Source organism: Podarcis muralis, chromosome 8 (genome assembly GCF_964188315.1).
Source record: "Podarcis muralis chromosome 8, rPodMur119.hap1.1, whole genome shotgun sequence".
Taxonomy (NCBI): Eukaryota; Metazoa; Chordata; class Lepidosauria; order Squamata; family Lacertidae; genus Podarcis; species Podarcis muralis.
Window position 1 is genome coordinate 86,366,034 of NC_135662.1, and position 21,700 is coordinate 86,387,733.

The following is a 21,700-nucleotide window of genomic DNA, read 5'->3' on the forward strand; positions in this document are numbered from 1 at the left end:
CTCTGGTTTGTGAGAAGCGGCTTAGTCATGCTGGCCGCATGATCTGGAAGCTGTATGCTGGCTCCCTCAGCCAGTAAAGCGAGATGAGCGCCGCAACCCCAGAATCGTTTGCAACTGGACCTAATGGTCAGGGGTCCCTCTACCTTTAAAGTTTAATGCCAGAATTATTTGGCTAGTCTTTAAGGTTCCACAAGACTTTTTTTGTTTTTGGTTTTCCTGGAAGATAGTTCTAAAAGGATCGAATCCTTTGATTTCTGATGAGAGAACTTTGATCTAGGCCGCCATAATCTGAGACGGGGTTTGATCATGTTCTGCTCAATGTGAGGTGAGAAAATAGAAGTGAGCAGTTACTAGGTAAGGTAGAAACTTGAACATGGAATTGATTTTAACAACACGTATTGGAACAATGGACCTAATTAATAAACATTAGGTTGGCGGGCTTGGTTATATGAATTAGAAGGAGCAGAGCTTCCTTGTCATTGGTCTAGTGGAGCAGCCTTGTGGTTAGCCCCTATGTCTGGGAGGAATCACAATTCATTGTATGCAAATATTTGGCCAGGTCATTTAATCAAACTGCGCTCTTTGTGTGTGTGATTGTGTGTGTGTGTGTGTGTGTGGTACTCATCAGAAGACTATAGTAAACTTAAAGATATTGATGATGCCTTTAGGAAAAAACAATATCACATGATACACCTGTCCTGAGGCCTTTGAATTACTAGGAATATATTTCAAAATAAAATATTTGTCAAACTACGAGCACTTTATAAACATGGGTTCATAATTATAATTTATTCGGATGCTGGATGTTTGACAGCTAGTGCCCCAAGTGGTGATATGGGGAAATTGCTAAATTTCATATTTTAGGCAGTTTCCACTACTCCTAGACATATTTTGAATTAAAATTATTATTATTAATTTCTATACTGCATAGGGTAAGTGCTAAGTCTATTTTGGCCCTTATGCTGCAGATTTTATATGTATGTTCACTGTTTCTAAAACATTGGGCAATCAAATGGACAGTGCAGTCAGATATGCCCAAGTGGTGTGTGTTGCAAAACTATTTTAGTTACTTAAAAATGCTGTTTTTATTGATGTTGTTTTAAGCTGCCTTGAGGGCCTTTAACTGAGGTAGAAAGGCATTTTAAAGACATAAAAATTTCAGGAAACGGGTAAAACTGTGATCCTAAAGTGGAACTTGCTGTTAGCAGAGCAAATTCTTTCCAAATGATTTCTTCTACAGATTGTTCTCATATTTAAAAAGCTGTGTGTGGTTCAGGACACTTTGATACCTGTATCTGCAGCCAAGTTAGTCCTATTCCTATGAAAATAGAATTCTAGCCTTGAAGCGTCTGTATGTGCTGTGATTCTAGGAGGGGGCCTATTCTTGGGAGGTATCCTGACTAAGGAGGCTTGCCTATTTGCCCAGGCATTGGTGGATTGTGTACGAGTTTTGGAATTGTGTTCTGTGTGGGTTTTTTGATTAATTACTCTTTCTCTTTGTTTCGTGGTCTTTTGGTATGCTTTTTGTATTTATACGTGCGTTGTGTGAATTTAATTTTATTCACACTTTTGTATACTCCCCTGGAACCTTTTGATGAATGGCAGTTAAGACGTACTATAAATAAAAAAAACAAAAAAACAAGGCAGTATAGGAGACCATTGACACTTTTTGGTAGTATGCTTTCTCATGAACTTGCCATTACATTCCAAACCCCTTGCAGTCTCCCCTTTAGATTGTATTCTGGTCTAAAGTGCTTTTAGAATTGAGTGCAAGTGTTTGCTTGGGCCTTGACTCTTTCACAGAAGCTACTGAACATTAGTTTTGATATGTGGATGTAGCATTTGTAAATGTTGAACTGTGTTCTGGTTGGTTAGGAAGATGATATGCAAAATTGTACAATTAATACTTACTTTATGTCTGTTTATTTATTTTTATTTAAATGTATTTATGCCAACCTAGCAGTTCGAAAGCACGTCAAAGTGCAAGTAGATAAATAGGTACTGCTCCGGTGGGAAGGTAAACGGCATTTCGTGTGCTGCTCTGGTTCGCCAGAAGCGGCTTAGTCATGCTGGCCACATGACCCAGAAGCTGTACGCTGGCTCCCTCGGCCAATAAAGCGAGATGAGCGCCGCAACCCCAGAGTCGGTCACGACTGGACCTAATGGTCAGGGGTCCCTTTACCTTTTATATCCCTTAATATTTCAAAAATCTCTAGGCAGTCCCTTTTGTTTCTGCTCTTGGATTTTTTTCTTGTGTCAGTGATTTGGATATCTCCCTTTTCCTCCTTTTCTTGAATCACAGAATTTGAAGCGGGTGATGGCAGATGAGGTAAGGATGATTTCCCTCCCTTTTGTATTATGTTTGCTGCTAAAATGGGTTCTGTGTGCCATTTTCTGTGCATTTTTGTTGCCATTTTCTTGATTGTTCTGTGCCTGCTGGAATGCCATCTATATGCTGCCTTGCATGAAGTGCCTTCTTTGACTAGCCTACTTCCTTGCTTATATTTCTTTTGCTTGCTGGCCTTTTTACAAGGAATGTGTGTGTGTGGCTATGGGCTGTTTGCAAAGGCTGATGCTTGTCTGCAGATCATTGTTTGCTGCTGCATTTATCTTCTCTTCATCACATTGTCTTGTCTTCTCCTTATTGCATTTCAAGTAATTTGGGAAAGGTAGAGAGGAGGGCACATACCGTATATACTCGAGTATAAGCTGACCCAAATATAAGCCGTGGCATCTGATTTTAGCACAAAAAACTGGGAAAACTTATTGACTCGGGTATAAGCACAAACCTGGTGGTGGTGGCGGTGGCGGAAGAACCCTCCACCGTCACCTCTGCCACTCCCAAGAGCGGACATAGGAGTTGCGGTTGGGAGAGGCGCAGCGCAGCACCTCTCCCTACCGCGGCTCCTGTGCCTGCCCTTGCGACAGGCGGGTGGCGGCAGCGGAACCAGTGGCGAGAAAGGGCTCCTTTCGGGCTGCTCGTCCCTCCGCCGCTGCCGCCTGCCTCACTTGAGTATAAGCCAAGGGGAGCTTTTTTAGCATAAAAAATGTGCTGAAAAAGTCATATTCAAGTATATACGGTATATGAAAGTTAAATCTAAATCTGGTTGATGGATTCAGATAGTTTCCTGGTAGCTCTGGGAGGTTTTCCTGCTGACAGGACTGGCAAATCTTTCAAACTCTGGTTGATCTCTGGAATGGTGAGATGACCCAAGCAGTTCACATGATTGCTCCAAGGCACCCTCTCCTGCTCAGTAGAGCCCATACAGAACTGAGAGCAATGAAATTGGTGGGATGGCGGCTAGAGCAGCATTTGAAGAAGCTTCACAACAAATTCAACAGAATGCAGGCTAAAATGTTGCGTGGTGGTAATAGACTATCACCATGTCTCCACTTTTCCATTCTCAGGCAAGGCATCTGCCATGATGGCCCAGCTCAAGTTTTTCCTGGGAAGAATGAATTATCTGGTTCCCTTTTCAGCTTGCTAGAGTGATATGGGCTTCGTGGGGGTGTCATATTTAGATTCCTCAGTTCATTTCTGGAGTGCACCTCCAAAGATTGCTGCTCTGCCCCCTGGTTTTTGCAGTATTGGGAGGTCCACATATCTTCATATCATGTGAAACTGCTGGATGAGACCATCCAGAGATCTGGTCTGAAGTGTTATTAGTACACTGATGATACCCAGCATGCCTTGTGTTGCCATCATGGTTTTTGGGTTGTTTTGATTTTTGCAATGTTTGCTGCTTAGATTTTTCTTGTAAATAGGTGGCAGGATATAATTTAAAATAATAAATAAGGTAGAAGAGTGAGGGAACCTGTCTTAATTTGCCCATCCTAAACTAATATGCAAACTGAAACAGCTACCCTTTAAAATTAACATTTTTCAAAGTTTGTGATGCAGTATTCCAATGGGGAGAATTGCATACAAAAATGCATTAAAGTAGTGAAAAAATGTACAGAGCTACTTTAGGGGAAATTGCTTGCAGAAACGTTACATTCGGCAAATTTGTATAAAATGTGCATAATAGAATTATGAATGAAAATGAAAATGAATTCTCAAGTGGGTTTTTTTCCTCTTTTAAAGCAAAGTGATGGAGCTAGGGGGTGAACTGAATTTAAGACTGGAAGAGGAAGAAACTGAGAGAAACTGACAAATTCATTCCTAATTGGAATATTCATCTTTTGCTACTTTGAGAGCTATTTTGCAAATGTATACTACATGAGTGTCACAAGCTTAGCTTTCAAATCCACTGAGGAATCTGGTTTGACCCCTATGGTGTATGATAACTGAAGACCATTTTTATTTTAAAAAATCAGAAATGTACAAGAAGTCTCATCCATAATTAACTTTAAGGAAATAATACAAGATGTAAAATGTGTTACAAATAAGACAGAAAGACAGTTATGCTAATTTCCAATTTTCTTAATCAGCTTGAAAGATTTACCAGCATGAGGATAAAGAAGGAGAAGGAAAAGCCCAGCACGGCTCATAGGAATTCTGCTGCTTCCTATCCGGATACTTCTGGCTCAAGTCAGTTGCTGCAGGACGTTTCAGACAAGGATGTGCTGGCCCTCTTTGAGCAGATGCTGGTAAGTTCTTAAAGGTTAAGTATTGGGTGGTGGTTCGGGATCAGTCCTCATCTTTCCAAAGCCCAAAGACACACCGTCATGTATTCACAAAAGGGAAGCAGGGGTTCAGGACCTATGGGAAACTGAGCTATGAAACAGGGGAAGCCACACAGGCTAGAACAGAACTTCCAGGCTGTACTAATGACAATGGCAAGGCAAAAATGCTACTTTGCTTATACAGTAGAATAGATGATAGACGGAGAGCTTCTTGGTGGTCCCTTAACTTCCCCACCTGGCCTATTTTAAGTTTGCATGATCTCTGGGATTCCCACCCCACCCCTCCCATACCCCCTGAAGCCAGAATTCATTTGGGAGAAGAGAAACTGTGTCACCTGGGGAGGAAGGCCAAGGATCATTCCCTCTTAAAATTTTGACATGAGAAGAGAGCCTTCTGCGAATGAAAGGACACTTTCCTCTTGCTTTCTTCAATAGGTGGATATGAATCTAAATGCGGAAAAGCAGCAACCTCTACGGGAGAAGGACATTGGCATCAAGAGAGAGATGGTCTCCCAGTACCTGCATACTTCCAAAGCTGTGAGTTCTTGTCTTGGGAAAGCTGAGACGGAGTGGTCAAAATAAGGGAGCACTTTGAGGGGTCACTTCCAACTCCATAGATCTATGAGTCTATGAGGGCGTAAGCCCTTTTTGCCCGTAAGAGCAGTCCTCTATGCTGCTATGCAAATGACTTTAAGAAGTAGTGCACAACGGACTAGGCACGAGTTTATATTCATTATGCAGCTGCAGCTAAATCAGGCATATTTGTATAAGGAAATTGGAAATCAGGACTGCGGGTTAAGCCAAGCAGATCTTATTGCATTTTTCAGCAATGATATATCATACAATTTCAGTGAAAAAAAGCCGTTTTACTTCATATTTAGGATTGATTTAGAGAATAAGATTGCAGGGTGGATTTGATTTAAATCACGATTTACATCACTAGTCAGTAAGACTTGATTTAAATCACTAGTCAGCAAGACTTGATTTAAATCATTTTTTTACCGAAAGACTCATTCTTGCTGGTATAATCTTAATATTTACAACCAGATGAAGGTTCATTTTTGGAATAATACATTTTCAGAGTAGTTTTTACAGTTATACCAAAAATTACTGATTTGGTTATACTATTAGAAATACATAGATAATTATTATAACCAGGCATTCTTAGGCTGCAGCTTCTTTCAGTCTCCCTGTTGACTTCAGTTGTGCTATTGCACTACTTTATCACTTTACCAGTGTGCAAATTAACAATTGGTTCAAAAAAGGTAGCTATTCAATCCCCCCCCCCCGAGAAATACTAAAAAAATACTCCTTTGGAATCTGACCACAAAACAGAGCCCACCCTTCCAAGTTCCAATTAGGGAATCTTCCTGGAAATTTAGAAATGCAAAATCCTCCTACCCCCACCAATGCTGCTCTGTGGGTTCTCCCCGCTGCCCCGAGCCAATTTCGGGAGGGGGGGAAAGCCATTTTGTGTAAGAGGAATTGCTTGCTCAGGGGTTCCGCTGATGGGGCTGGTTAGCCGAATCCCAAACCATTAATTCTGTGAAATGTTGCTCTGAATGAGTAATTTCTGTTCAGCTGAGAAAACCAGCAGATATTGAAGTTCTACGTTTGCTTTGACCACCACCTTCTGTATCCTGATAGTATAGCCAGTTGGCTTGACCACTGTCATTCCCTCTCTTTCAGGGCATGAGTCAAAAGGAGAGTTCCAAGTCTCCTATGATGTACATCCAGGAACTGAAATCTGGTCTCAGAGATGCACAGCTGCTTAATTGTTTGGAGTCTCTGCGTGTGTCACTCAACAATAATCCTGTCAGGTAAAAGTCTTGGTTGGACCCAGCTTAACTGCAGTGGCTGACCCAAGAAATTTTGCAACCTGAAGCACAGGACAGGGTAGTACCATTCCATCTACAGAAGCCAACTGGACTGCCTGATGAATATTGTTTCAATACTGGTTACAGAGCAATGTTCTCCACTGCCCCTGAGACAGCAGGCTAGTTTAGGAGGCCAGGCCAGGCCATGTAACATGTCTTCCAGCTAAGGGAAATAGCTCAGGGGCTTAGGAGGAACAGGCAGGGGGCTACCAACAACGCCCTCCCCCAGTATCTGCTGCCTGGGGTGGTTTTCTTGCATTGCCGAATGGTGGGACCAGCCCTGTTGGCTGCTCAGAAACCACAGTTGCTCAGAGGTGTACGCATGCTGCGTCTGTTTAGGGAGTTGAGTGGTGCAGTGAGAAGACAGAGGGTGGTCAAAGAGTCTTATTCTGTGTTCAGATTCTTTTGAACTCTGCTAATATGCTTTCATTGTGCAATCTTTCCAGCTGGGTGCAAAATTTTGGAGCTGAGGGCCTCAATTGTCTGCTGAACATACTGAAAGGACTTCACGATGAAAAGGATGAAGCTTCTGGGTAGGAGAACATTTAAATCAAACCCGCTTAAATTCATGTATATAATATTTCACAGCCATTTTTCTAAATATAGGAGTAGATTAAAAATGTGTTTTGCTTGTACTTCAAGAATGTACTTCATTGCTGAGTCAGCCTACAATGATTGTGTGTCAGCCACACTGGGGAGCCCAAATGGTTGAAAAGCAGAGTACAATTGCTAGAAATAAAATAAAGAAATAAATGAGATTATTTTGCTTTGGGGTGGAGCATTTTAAGATAAATGGGACAAAGATATCTCTATATATGCCTGCAGACAGGCTTTCATTATATGTTTTGCTTTGCTTTCATACATGGTTGAGAGAAGAGAACATAGGAGCTGAGTTAGGCCAAGGATGCAAATATGCGGATGGGGAAAGTGGAGCTCAGATTGAGGGAAACAGTCTTTTCCAAACATCCTTCTCCCTCTCCTCTCCTCACCCCAAAGTTCTGTTGAAGGTTTGGGCATCTTTTTCAACCCTTAATGCTGCCTGATATCTGGATTATTAGAAGGACCAGGAGCTTCTTTGAGTGGAGTGGTAAAATTATACATAATTGTATAGGAACCGATGACCATAAATAATCAGATTGCTTTCTCTATCCCCCACTAGGCCGTATGACATCCGGATCAAACACGAGATCATTAGATGCTTAAAAGCTTTCATGAACAATAAGGTATGTCCTTTGTTTTCAACATAAATATTTGTGAACTGCCATTTCTTACTTTTTTAGAATCAGTAGGTGAACTTCAGAAAGTCAAGTAAATAATGAGTGGTGGTTAAGAACACAGTGTAACTCAGCTCTGTATAACAATTTCTCAAGAAGCCAGACCATTCTTCAGTTTGCAGTTGAGAACAGACACAAAAGAGAAGAAAATGGAATAGGAATGGAGGTGGCTATGAGAAGTCATGGGATAAATGTTTTAATTGAGACTTGAGCCAGCCCAATGAATATATGGTGCAAGAATTTTCCAGTAGCTGGGAATAGGGGAAAGATGAAAGAGAGAGAGAGCTCTTCAGATTAGAATCAAGTTGGTATTATTACTATTAATAATAATATTTTTATTACTATACCACTTTATGCTTTTTTAAAAAAAATCAAATAAAACAATCCAAAATAGAACATTTACAGAAGAAAATCAAATACAAAGTATACTTTCAAAGCAACAATACTAACAGGAAACTAAAATATTATCTTAAAGATTTCAAATATAGACTGCACGATTAACACAACAAAGTTAGCAAACACACACACAAAACTTAAACATTTCAAAATAAAACACTACTAAAGGAGATCAAATATAAAAAACACATTTGAAATTGCATCATTGTCAAATAAATAAAATACTACCTTGAACATTAAACATTGCTCTACTGCTGTTGCTGCTCAAGCTGGTTCATGGCAGGCAGATACTGCTGTGGAAGCTCAGGCTCCAAGTCCTGGGTCACCACTGAGAAATCTGGTGCTGGGCAGAGAAAAAGAGGTGCTCCATGGCGACACCAAGTGCCATGCCAAGTAGTGTTGCACATGGTGCTTCGCCTCAGGAAGCCTTCCCTTTCTATATACCTGATGGAAAGGCAGATGATATTGCAGGGTCTCAGGCTGATGGCAGCCACCTGGAGCAGAGCGCAGCCACGCCTTCCTTCCAGCCAACACACAGCAGCAGCATGGAGCTAAAGAGGGGAGAAGAAAGCAATAAGAAAGTAAGAGAAGCAAGGGAGTAGAGCTATTTGAAAATAGGAACCATATTGTATTGGAAGGAAGGTAGTAGCAAGACGAAGCAAAGGGGAGAAGAAAAAAGGAGAAACTTGATCAGAACGAAGAGGCAGTGTAAATTAAACAAGGAGCAGAATTGAAGATAAGAGGGAAATAGTGTGAGGAATCTAATCTAAAATGTATATAGGTTTGTTGTTGTTGTTGTTTAGTCGTTTAGTCGTGTCCGACTCTTCGTGACCCCATGGACCAGAGCACGCCAGGCACTCCTGTCTTCCACTGCCTCCCACAGTTTGGTCAAACTCATGCTGAGCACATCAAAACTTTGAGGAGAGGAGAGATGAATTGTAAATGAACTTCTAGATTAAGAGTGAGAAACCTCCGGTGTGATTACTCTCAGTTGAGATGCTCCCCTTCTTAAATTTGCACACTTATGGGATCTTCCCCACATCACTTTTGCACATGTCAGCTTTGGGGGGCTTGCCCCTCCTCCCTTCCCCCTTGCACCTATTTCCCAGGTTAGACAGTTGCCTTACTCTCCTCCTGTGGCATTGGCAACCTTTCTGTATGTGCATGCACTCAATGGGTGTGTCCCCCCTTTTTTTAGTTTGGAATTAAGACGATGCTTGAAACAGAGGAGGGGATCCTGCTTTTGGCAAGAGCCGTTGACCCCAAAGTCCCATCCATGATGATTGATGCTATCACGCTACTGTCTGCCCTCTGCATTCTGCCTCAGCCTGTGGATATGTAAGTCACTATGGGTGATTTATCTTTTGGTTTAGTTGTATTTCATAGGTGGGCAGTCTAGCACTTGGGATCCTTTTCAAAATACATTAAAAACTGGAAGGCTACATCTGAATTGCAAGTTTTAATGTGCATGTAATCTGCACAACGGCCTGAAGCCTAAGAAGCAGAAGCTGAACAAAGCTTGTGTAAGGTTTGGGGGTCACCCCCACTTTGTAGCCCCGCATCTTACTCCATATTGCTTAGGAGGGTTTTTGGTCCCCTGGATCCAAGGCAACATTGGTTCTTAACAGTTTTTAGAAATTTTAATATAGTAGATGCACAATTTATCAAACTCTTACATAGTTTCCTGTTGCGAGTGTATGAAAGTCAGACTGCCATCTTTAAAGCACCTGGGAGTGCATCCCATTGAACTCATTGGGACTAGCAAGTAGGCATGGCTAGCATTGCACTGTCAGATAATCTGTTACTGATTTGTTTTCCTTACTCTTACATAGGCATGAGCATGTTCTGGTGGCACTGACACAACGAGCAGAAATGGATGAAGTGGAACGATTCAAACCCATCTTGGATGGCCTGAAGAGTGACACCTCAGTGGCCTTAAAGGTAACAAGAAGGGCCTGCAGCAAAAAAGAATTTTCTGTACTTCTTCAGGCCTCAAGCTTCTGCTGATAAATCTTTATTATTTCTCAGTCCTCATTTTGTCCATATAGCCACTGGTACTTATGTCTTGAATTTGCTACTTCTTATACCAGCATCTTGGACTTTTTTATGCTACTTTGGTATGAGTTAAGAGTGAGTGAGTGTGTTTGTGTGTGTACACACACACACACACACACACACACACACACACACACACTGCAGACAGCCTTAACTGGCAAACTTCTTAAAACTTCTTTGTCGGGTTTGCTTCACGGGCTTTGCCTGCTATTTCCGAGAATGCTTGGCTAGATCTGACATGGAACCTCTCTTCATTATTTTCTTAGGTTGCCTGCCTACAGTTGATCAATGCCCTAATCATTCCAGGAGATGAACTTGACTTCAGAGTTCACATCCGCAGTGAGCTCATGCGTTCTGGACTCCAGCAGATCCTCAAGGTGAGGCACATCTTTCTTTTCTACTGCCAGGTGTTGCTGTTTTTAGGGACATCTGATCTCTAAGTGCTTTGTTTGAAGTGTGATAGAAGTGAGAGTAGCTGTGGGTTGTCTTGAATATGCTGAAGATCTGAACTGGACCAGCAGTTTCCCCAAATGGCCAAGATTTGCAAGAATTTTTAGCACTACCCTGTTTACAGTCCCCCAACTGAGTTTGCTTCAGCAGTTCCAGGGCTCAGTGAGATGTAGTCTTGCCTTCCTCTACACGTTCATTGTATGCGTGGAGGCAGATGTGAAGAGGACCATTGTGGAGCATGGTACTGTATTAATTCATTTGTGTCTGTTCTTGGATAGTTCCACTTAATCACTGACCATGTGTTTGAATGAGGGAAAGAACCAGTAGTTGGCCAGCAATAGGATATCCTCATAGAGTACAGAACTGGAACTCCAGAAATGAGAATGGTGATGACTTTAATGTTGTATCCTCTGTAGGAGCTGCATACTCAGGACAATGAGGAACTGCTGGTGCACCTGTTGCTATTTGAAGAATATGCTGAAGAAGATTCTGCAGAACTCAAAAACCGCTTTGAGGAGATTCGCATTGAAATGGAATATCCTTCTTCTGAGTAGCTAGAAGAGAGATGTGCTAATTTTAGATTATAAGCTTCTTGGGGCAGGGATCTATCCACTTATACTTTCTGAAGTGCCATACATATTACAAGCATTTCATACATATTACAAGCATTTAACTTTTAACATTTTGTTCTGGCCTGCTTCCATGTTTCGTCAGAACAGCTAATCAATATGGCATTGTGCCCCAAACCTGCATCCACTCTCTGTTCAGGTTAAGATGAAGCCTTTGATAGCTGGGGGGTAAACTTAGGAAGGAAGGGAGGCTGTTTCTCTTATGCATGAATACATTAAAACCAACAGCAACCGCTGACTTCCCTTACGCATAGGCATTGGCACTGAGGGGCTAGTTGCCTCTGGGGAAGGAGAGAGAGATGTGAAGCTTGTGGAAGGGTAGAGGAAAAGAACAAAGGACTAGTGGGAAAGGTTTGGTGCCTGGATTTGAAGAACTGCATCACGAGAAACAATGTTTTAAGAGTGATTATTTGTGTGCTTGGCCACCAGAGTGCACCTGAAATATGCAAATATATTCACAAAAACAGAACACCCCAAAAGGAATCTCTGTTTTAAATGCCCACTTGTAGCCAAACCCACAATGGGAATCTCTCTTAGATTGTGTTCAGGAGTAGGGGCAGGTAATCCACCTTGAGGAAGAATGACTGGAAATCTGTTGAATCCTAAACAGTTAGTTCCTGGGACCCAAAGTTGTGGTACCTCCCATGATCTGTCTATTTAAGGGTTGTACAAAAGGCTTGTAGCCAGACTATGGTGGTGAAAACAAGGTTTTACCACTGGTGAAAGTGTATTGCATACAGTTTTGTATAAGTCAGGCATAGGCAAACTCGGCCCTCCAGATGTTTTGGTACTACAACTCCCATCATCCCTAGCTAACAGGACCAGTGGTCAGGGATGATGGGAATTGTAGTCTCAAAACATCCAGAGGGCTGAGTTTGCCTATGCCTGGTATAAGTCATTTATGGTTGGTGTGTAAGTTGAGAGGGTGGTGGATAAGTCTAAGGGGATAGACTAGCTCTCCCAGGTGAGTTCATCTGTGCATCTTCAAAGTAGCTTTTGCATCCTTAACCATAGATTTCCACTGATTTCAATGAAGTTTTCCAGATTCTGCACAATACAGTAAAGGACTCTAAAGCAGAGCAGTATCTCCTTTCTATTCTGCAGCATCTCCTGCTAGTCCGCAATGACTATGAGGCCAGGTAAAGAGGGGAAACGGCTCTTGATTCACAAAAGGTGGTGCTGGCAGTATGTGGATGACAGTGATCAGGGATGTACCTAGGATTTGATTGGCCTCTGCCAAGGGAGCAGACCCAGGTGGGCACAAAAACTGTGCCTCTCCGCTCAGACTCAGAGTGGCCAGGAGGTAAAGCAATGAGCACAGAGAGAGAAGGACGGAGGGCGGCAGGCAGACAGACAGACAGACAGACCGACCAGTGGAGGAAGAGGAGGAGGAGCAGGAGCAGCAGAGCAGACCCCGATGGCTGCAGAAGAAGTCACTTGCAGAGTACCAAAGGTTTTGAAAAGCAAACTTTTTGAGTTTCTTTTCCATGGTTTCCCTGGCTTTGGAGGCACTGATACAGCTCCTTGCCAATGGCACAAGGGAGCTTAGGTGTGCCTTTGACAGGGATGCTCATCAGGGCTTCTTTGTTGGGGGGGGGGGGATTCAGACTACAGTGGTGCCCCGCAAGACGAAATTAATTCGTTCCGCAAGTTTTGTCGTCTAGCGAATTTTTCGTCTTGCGAATCACGAAATCCCATAGGAATGCATTGAAAATCAATTAATGCGTTCCTATGGTCAAAAAAAGTCCAAACAAAGCCAAATTTGGTACAACAACAGTTTATTAACTGCTCTTTAAAGTCACACATACTGTAAAGAGCAGTTCAAAAATTGAAGGGAAAATAAATTAACTTTATAAACATGACAGAAAAACATTTAAACATCAACAAAGTGTACAGTACATTTTCTAAGACTCTGGGGGATCACTCGAAGAAGGCTCCTCTTCCACTCTTTGCTTCTTGCTCAAGAACCTGTCCATAGTCTGCTGCTTCATCCGCCTTTTCAGCACCTCCCTGAAAGGCGACATGACCCTCGTATCAAAAATGTTCCCAACGTCATGTGCCACATGCTTCTCAGGGTGGTGCTGCTCTGCAAAAGTCTGCACCTCCTTCCACTTCAGGCAAATGTCCCTCAGTTTTTCGGAGGACAGCCGTTCCTCAGTTGCTTCCTCCTCTTCCAGCAAGGCCTGCTCCTGCGCAGCCTCTGCCTGCAGTTCGACCAGCTCCTGGGTGGTCAGCTCGTGGTCGTGCTCCTCCACCAGCTCGCTGATGTCCTCCTCTGTGACCTCCAGGCCCATGGTCCTCCCCAAGGCAACAATGTCCTGCACCACTGTTGACTCTGGTGCATCAGAGTCACTTGGTGCCACACAGTCCGGCCACAGGCTGCGCCAAGCGCAATTCAAATTTCTCTGGCTGATCCCGTTCCAGGCCGTGGTGATCATCTTCAAGCAGGTGACGATGTCGAAGTGGTCCTTCCAGAATTCCCGCAGGGTGATGGTGGTGCAGTCAGTCACCTCGAAGCATCGCCTGAAAAGCTCCCCCAGCCCCTCCCCAACTGTTGCAAACCCCTCCCCAACTGTTCCCCCAGCCACCCAGCACACAGAAATTCAAATCCAGAATTTTTTTAAAAAAACAGCAGAGTGGTCCAATGGTCACAGAAAATCATAAAAATGCAGAAAAAAACACACAAGCTTCCAGATTCTTGCAAACCCCTCCCCAACTGTTCCCCCAGCCACCCAGCACACAGAAATTCAAATCCAGAAATTTAAAAAAAAAACCAGCAGAGTGGCCCAATGGTCACAGAAAATCATAAAAATGCAGAAAAAAACACACAAGCTTCCAGATTCTTGCAAACCCCTCCCCAACTGTTCCCCCAGCCACCCATCACAGAGAAATTGAAACCCAGAATTTTTTTTTTTAAAAAGCAGAGTGCCCCAATGGTCACAAAAAGTCATAAAAATGCAGAAAAAAACACACAAGCTTCCAGATTCTTGCAAACCCCTCCCCAACACCAAGTCCTTGAATTCCAAACACCCCAACCCAAAATCCAAACCCCCCCAAAAAAGTTTTAAAAGCTTAACTTACCAAATGGCTGCAAAAGAAGTTTTGGAAAAGCTTCAAAAATCACCAAAGTCTTTAAAAACCTCAAAAAAGGCTACTATGTACACTGCGTTCTATGAGTTGCTCCTCAAAGTCAAGTCGCAACTGTATTAATGGTGTTAAGAAAAGGGAAACAAACTTGCAAGACGTTTTCGTCTTGCGAAGCAAGCCCATAGGGAAATTCGTCTTGCGAGGCAACTCGAAAACGGAAAAACCTTTCGTCTAGCGAGTTTTTTGTCTTGCGAGGCATTCGTCTTGCGAGGTACCACTGTACTACAAAATTCATGGAATAAGTTGGTCATCAAATGCCACTGCTCAGAAAATGACATTTTCCTCAAATTAGAACATTTTACCCCCACAGCATGAGAAAGGGTGATTGGACAGTAAATACGGAATTAGAAGGAAGGAAAAGGAAGAGGTAGGAGTTGGGAGGTAAATGAGCAGGCGTGTCTTCAGCAATGTGTTACTATGAAGAGGACAGGGGAGCGTTTCTCATGTAGGTAGGCCATTTTGTGAAGTTGAGACATAAAGGTATTATTGCCTTGGCTTGGTCTTGGGATGTCTCAAGCAAGCCTGCATTCTTGCACATTGGCACTAACACTCTTTCCCCTTTCTTTTCTCCTGTGCTAGGCCTCAGTATTTTAAGCTGATTGATGAATGTATTTCCCAGATAGTCCTGCACAAGAATGGTGCTGATCCAGATTTCAAGTGCAAGCACCTTGACCTTAATATTGAAGGTCTGATAGGTGGGTCTGGACACATTATGCTTTGAAAACTGTCTTTGTTCTCAAGATTCCATGATATGAGATACTAATGCAGAAGTATAGTTTTTAGCCCTTTCCCATTGCGAGTAAAAAAAATTGTGGCGAATGAGTAAATATAAAGGTACGTAATTTCCAACAAACAGGGAGGTGTTGCATATTTTAGCTTTGCTTAGTGTAGATTTTAGGCGACTTTGGTGTAGAATTCTTACTTACAGAAAAAAAATATTCAGTACCAAGTGCCCAAATATTCTAGTCTGAAGGATTCCCATACTAGTGCAATACAGTAGTCACATTAGGTGCAGTTTGTTTCTATGTTATGAGGAAGGACTCTCCCACAAGGGCTATGAACCTTGTTCCTCAATGAAGCCTGCTGAGGCAGGAGCAAATAGGTGTCTCCAGCAGCTGTGCTAGGTTGTGCCACACACACTGAATTGACCCAGCTTGCTTTTAAAAGTGAAGAAGTTCAAGGAGACAAGGCAGGGCTTTTCCCAGAAGATAAACTCTAACGCACTGCAGATGCGATTGTGATATAAAATGGAATGTTTCTCTCTCCTCCACCCCCTTATGCTGATCTTAACTGGATTGTTCTTTTCTCTCTCTGCAGATAACTTGATTGATCAAAACAAGGTGGCAAAAAGTCAAGCCAAAGCCATTGAACTGGAGAAGAAGGTTAATATTCTACTTACTTATTTACCTAAAGTGTATTTGGACTGCCTTACAGGACTGTCCTTTTAAAGCAGTTTACAAACATAACAAATAAAAGCAGAGTTCCAGTAATGCAAAAAATGTAAAGGCCAAATTGCAACCAACAAAATGTCAAACAGTCAGTGAGCAGTAACTACAGATTAACTAACCCTTTAAATGGAATACAGTGCAGCATAAAAAATAGCTACAAGATCCAATAACCAGCATTCTAAATCAGATAATCAAATATCAGCAGCAACCTTAAGAAGCTCCTCTTAATTTAAAGCGGGTAGAAACGGAAGGGTTTCCAAAGCCTTTTTCAAAGCTGGCCCCAGCAAGGCCAATTGCCCATCTCTTGGGAGGGTGTTGCATAAGCTGGGCCACCACTGAAAACTCTGTCTCTAATGCCTGCCACTCTAACTGCCCAAGGCCGCTGAAGCCAGTCACAAGGCGTAGGTGGTTGCCTCATGTGCCTTCATACCATCCCTGGGACCATAGTTTAGACTATAAGGCCACTGAGCAGTGTTCATGTTGCTTCTGTGTGCTAACAGTTTAGCAGAGATGGGGCACTGGGCAAAGGATTTGGAGAAAATGGGGAATTGCTCACGGGTCAGTTATTGTGACCATGGTCACTGATGAAGGGATTCATAATAGCTCAGGAAGATACCTTAATTTATGAAAAGAATGTAGGCATCCCAGAGACCCAAGAGTGTTCTTGGCCTGTATCCCTCTCGATCAGAAGTGGTCAACTTCAGTTGTGCCCCATATCGAAAACCTGCTTCAGTTTTATTTGATCGGAAGGCAGGATCCTTTCCCCTATATTGCCTCTGCCTGAATGCTATTTGACTCCCATGAAAGACTCAGGCATGATTGCATTAATGCCTCTGGCTAATGTAAAACCTTCTTAAGTGCCTATTTTTTAAAAAAGAGAAACTAAATACTACAGAAGAAGGGTCCTTGCTCAGTGGCAGGGCTTTGCCTGCAAAAGTCCACAAGCTCAGTCTCCAGCTCCTCCAGCAAAAGGATCTTGGGTAAACAGGCTGGGAAGGATCTCTGCCTAGGACTCTGGATTGCTGTTGCTGTTAGCAAGAGAGCATTGGGCTAGATGGATCCATGACCTGACTTTCATAGGTAAATTGCCTGGGGCTGTTCCTGCATAGTTCTTTGCATGGAATGCAGGTCTCATAATAATACAAAGAGAGTTCAGCATCCTGTTTTCATAGGGCCAACCAGATGCCATTGGGAAGCCCAAAAGCAAAACAAGAGTGCAGCAATATTCTTCCCACTTGGACTGACTTGCGGCTAATATTCAGCCGAAGGCCACTTTCCTGTACCGGAGGCAGTACTCAGCCTTCATGGCTAGTAGCCACTGGTAGTCATTAATTTGATTTAAACATCTTTCAGTGCCCTCCAGCCTTTCCTCACCTTTCCCTTCCTCAGTGAGTCAAATTGTTGCTACCCAGCAAGTTTCATTTGTTTGTTTAATTTTAAAATCTGCTGTCTCATTTTTCTTTACAATATAAATGTAAAGGAGATTCCCGACACCTTTAAAACTCTCCCAGTTCTGAAATGCAATACCTGAAAACATCTACAACTAAACTGAGGTGGCTGGCTTGGAGCCATTTCCTTCTCTTCTGAATAGAGAGCTGGCCTTCCAGTGTAGCAAGGAGAGGAGGCTTTTACCATACCTCCCCCAAGTTCTGTGGTTTAAATACAACAGATAACAAGGTCACTTATATTTCAAAATTAATAATTCCAGTCCAGTCTTTATGTTAACCCGACTGAACGTTTCCCCCCCAGCTTTTGTCAAACGCAAACATCCCCAGAAATGATAGATATTGTGGATGTCCTTTGAATGTGCCAGACACATTCTTTTCTTCTGTCCATTGTATACCCAGCTACACAAACACATGTTATCCCCTTTTCTGGGTTGTCTAACATTACAGCTTAAGGAAAATATCAGAAATAGGCCCACAAGTAACCACAAGGGTGGCTGAGGTTTTGTCAACAACATCTCCTAGAGTGGTGAATGGCACTATTTAGCGGGAAGGAATTCCAATGAAAATCCTCGTCATTATATATTTTGCATGGCTGTTTATTTGTATATATCATGAAACTTTATATATGGATGTATTATGAATCAATACTAGATTGAAACTTGAAAAGCCCTTTTATTCCATTGTCAATATGTTAATCCCTTCATTTTTTACTAGTTGCATAGTTCCGTGTTTTGGTTGCACCTAACTTTATCTCCATCTCCTTTTGTGTGTTACCTGTTTGTCCCTGATGACTGTAAATTGTAAAGCAGTTCTGCTTATAGAAGCCATTTTCAACGGTATTAGCCTTGTCTCCCTGTCCTTTTAATCTGCAATATCTTGTAATTATGCAGTCCCCAAAAAAAGGGACACAGGATTTCAGCTTGAGATCCGACCATCATGGAGTACATTGGGATGATTTTTGGATTTAATATTCTTCCCCTCAGCTGGATTCTGAGTTGACTGCACGCCATGAACTACAAGTTGAAATCAAGAAGAAGGAAAGTGATTTTGAGCAAAAAATACAAGATTTTCTTCAAGAGAAAGAAAAACTAATAGCTGAGAAAGAGCAAGTCATTTCAGAGAAGCAGAGCCTGGAAAAGGATAAGTCCTTGCTAAATGACAAGGTAATGTATAGGATGGAATATTGCCTGGATTTATATTGGCCATAGGGGATCGGTGTGGTGTATTCTGTTTGTTCAGATCCTAAGGGGCCAGACCTTTTTGTACCACGTTGATAAGGAAGCCCCAGCTATCCCCACCCCCACCCCCGAATCAGACGATCACCAGCCTTGCTGATACCAATAAATGACCAATCAAGGGCTTGGAATGAGCACCTGTATTTCTCCCCTGAAATATATCTAATAAAGCTAAATCAAGAGATTTGATTATACATTGTCCAGTTGCATTACCAACCTCTGAGAAGACATTAGCCCCAAATTGGGTCACTCTCACAAAACTATCACAAATGTTGAAATAATCATTTTACCTCCCCTCTCCTCCAGCATAGTGAGGAGCTAGCTAGCTGAGGAAACATGAGTTGGTTGGAGGGGTATGAGTTTCCATTTTTGGATTATTTTAAGAGCCAATTCCCGACTAGAACTAGAAAGAGGTTTGCATCATTTTGCACCCGTTTACATTTTCGATACCAATTTGCCAGATCTCAGCTGTGATGTGAAGAACCAAGGAAGCAGCGCCAGCGCAGAGATCAAAGTGCAGGATCAAATAAACTGCAGTTTGTTTTGCTGTCATGGAAATCGGGTGCTCTGCTAAGCTTACTTGTTCCATTTCATTTTTTAAATGTAGATGGCTGAGCTTGCAAATGAACTTGAAGAGGCTAAGAAGAAGATGGAGCAGGTCTCCTCTTTATCTGCAGAACTCCCACAACAGCCAGCTTCTTTACCTGGTGAGGCAGGAACACCGCCACCTCCCCCGCCCCTTCCTGGCATGACTGCAGTGCCTCCGCCACCTCCACCACCTCCGCCACTTCCTGGCGCGGCTCCACCCCCACCTCCACCACTGCCACCTCTGCCAGGGATGCCAGGTATGCCACCACCACCACCACCTCTTCCTGGGATGCCACCGCCGCCACCGCCGCTGCCAGGAATGCCAGGGATGCCGCCGCCACCCCCACCGCTGCCAGGAATGCCACCGCCACCGCCACCTCTTCCCGGGATGCCAGGGATGCCACCACCACCGCCGCCTCTGCCAGGGATGCCACCACCGCCACCACCGCTGCCAGGGATGCCTCCACCACCGCCAGCTCTTCCTGGGATGCCAGGGGTGCCACCGCCGCCACCACCTCTTGGGGTGCCACCTCCTCCCATGGCACCTGGGTTTGGGTCCTATGCAGCTCCAGTTCTCCCATTTGGGTTGCCTCCAAAGAAGCAATACAAGCCAGAGGTCAAGATGCGAAGAACGAACTGGTCCAAGGTGACGTTCGGCTAGTGGATTTATAAATATGCCTGCCCCGTCTTCCTTGTCCACCAGCCCTCTTAGCTCCTTAGTCTGCCAGTAACAATTGAAATTTTAGTGAAGAGAAAGATTAGCCTTTCGGCACTGAGTGAAGAGGGAGAGTAGCTAGTTTCTGTGAGACCGATGTAGCGTCTCTTGATTTCATGAAGTTAAGGTTAGGGGAGATTCTCTCTCCTCCTATCTCCAGTGGCCGTAGCCGTTTATGCGTGGAATAGCAGCAAAAATGTTTGTTACGGAATACATCGTTTTCACAGCATTGGTTGCGGAAGGGATTGTCTTGACAGGGGTCAGCAAACTTTTTCAGCAGGGGGCCGGTCCACTGTCCCTCAGACCTTGTGGGGGGCCGGACTATATTTTGAAAAAAATAATAATGAACGAATTCCTATGCCCCACAAATAACCCAGAGATGCATTTTAAATAAAAGGACACATTCTACTCATGTAAAAACACCAGGCAGGCCCACAAATAACCCAGAGATACATTTTCAATAAAAGGACAAATTCTACTCATGTAAAAACATGCTGATTCCCGAACCGTCTGCTGGCTGGATTTAGAAGGCAATTGGGCTGGATCTCGCCCCTGGGCCTTAGTTTGCCGGATTTATGTAAAATAAGGAAGATAAGTCTTTGGTGTATAGATGTAATTATGGATAATAAAGCATGAAATTCAAAAAGAAAAGAAAAGCATCCCCGGAGTCGTGGGGGAAAATCTGGTAACCATAAACTAGCCCCTCAGTGCCAATGCCTATGTGTAAGGGAACCCTACGGTTGCTGTTGGTTTTAATTTATTCATGCATAAGAGAAACAGCGTCCTTTCCTTCCTAAGTTTACCCCCAGCTGTCAAAGGTTAAAGTAAACTAAACAGAGAGTGGATGCAGGTTGTGGACACAATGCCATATTGATTAGCTGTTCTGACGAATAATGGAACCAGGCCAGAATATAGTGGGGTGGCACAGCTACCTGGGTAAAAATTCACAAGGGATTCCTAAATCACATTATTAGGAAAGCCTTATATGAAGTTTGGGAAAGGAACAAAAAATTATTAGAAGCAAAAACCCCATGGTGGTTGTCACCAATGGAGGCGGAGGCAGTAAAAAGAAAAAATATGGATTCAAATTGGTTGACATATAAAGATCTTTTATAGGAAGTAAATAATAAATTACAAATGAAGACATATGAAACAATAAGACATACAGGAATAGGCTGGTTACAATACCATCAATTAAAAGCAGTTTTTGAGGAAGACAAGAAAGTAAATGGATTTGATAAGAAATTATCTGAATTAGACAAAGAATTGATTATAAATGATGATAAAAAATTATCCAAAATGTATAAATTATTATTAAATGGACACTTAAGAGGCGAAGAGGTTAAAGATGTCATGGTCAAATGGGCACAGGATTTTGGTCATACAGCTGTTTTAGAAAAATGGGAAAACTTATGGAAAAGAGACAGAAGATTTAAAGCATACAATAAATTTTTTTTTTTTAAAATGATGTACAGATGGTATCTTACACCCTCGAAATTGACTAAAATCTACCGAAACACCAGTGGAAAGTGTTGGGGGTGCAAACTTAAAGAAGGGAATTTCTTCCATATGTGGTGGATGTGCCCTAAAATTTAAAAAAATGGGAGACCATTTATGAAGAATTAAAGAAAATGTTAAGATATGCTTCCCCCCCCCCCAAAAAAAAGCGGAAATGTTTTTTATTGGGCCTATTAACAACAGACATCCCAAAAGAAACCAAAGGAATATTTTTGTATGCAATAACGGTGGCCAGGATAGTAATTGCTAAACATTGGAAAAGTAACATAACACCAACAAAAGAAGAACGGGTTT

The 21,700-nt window shown here is 42.7% G+C and overlaps 1 protein-coding gene across 3 annotated transcripts in view; it reads left to right on the forward strand.

Moving 5' to 3' along the window:
* The window catches only part of DIAPH1 (diaphanous related formin 1), an 84,668-nt gene that overhangs the window by 21,813 nt on the left and 41,155 nt on the right, over window positions 1–21,700 (forward strand). For 2 of the 3 annotated variants that reach the window (XM_077933470.1, XM_077933468.1), the window contains exons 2-16: window positions 2,303–2,329; window positions 4,432–4,590; window positions 5,062–5,163; window positions 6,316–6,446; window positions 6,950–7,036; window positions 7,663–7,726; window positions 9,372–9,511; window positions 10,006–10,114; window positions 10,495–10,605; window positions 11,095–11,213; window positions 12,330–12,446; window positions 15,034–15,149; window positions 15,772–15,836; window positions 18,334–18,513; window positions 19,193–19,819. In XM_077933470.1, the coding sequence (XP_077789596.1) occupies window positions 2,303–2,329; window positions 4,432–4,590; window positions 5,062–5,163; window positions 6,316–6,446; window positions 6,950–7,036; window positions 7,663–7,726; window positions 9,372–9,511; window positions 10,006–10,114; window positions 10,495–10,605; window positions 11,095–11,213; window positions 12,330–12,446; window positions 15,034–15,149; window positions 15,772–15,836; window positions 18,334–18,513; window positions 19,193–19,819 (2,154 nt within the window). The remainder of the gene's footprint in view (window positions 1–2,302; window positions 2,330–4,431; window positions 4,591–5,061; window positions 5,164–6,315; window positions 6,447–6,949; window positions 7,037–7,662; window positions 7,727–9,371; window positions 9,512–10,005; window positions 10,115–10,494; window positions 10,606–11,094; window positions 11,214–12,329; window positions 12,447–15,033; window positions 15,150–15,771; window positions 15,837–18,333; window positions 18,514–19,192; window positions 19,820–21,700) is intronic. The other variant, XM_077933469.1, reaches the window with a different exon arrangement.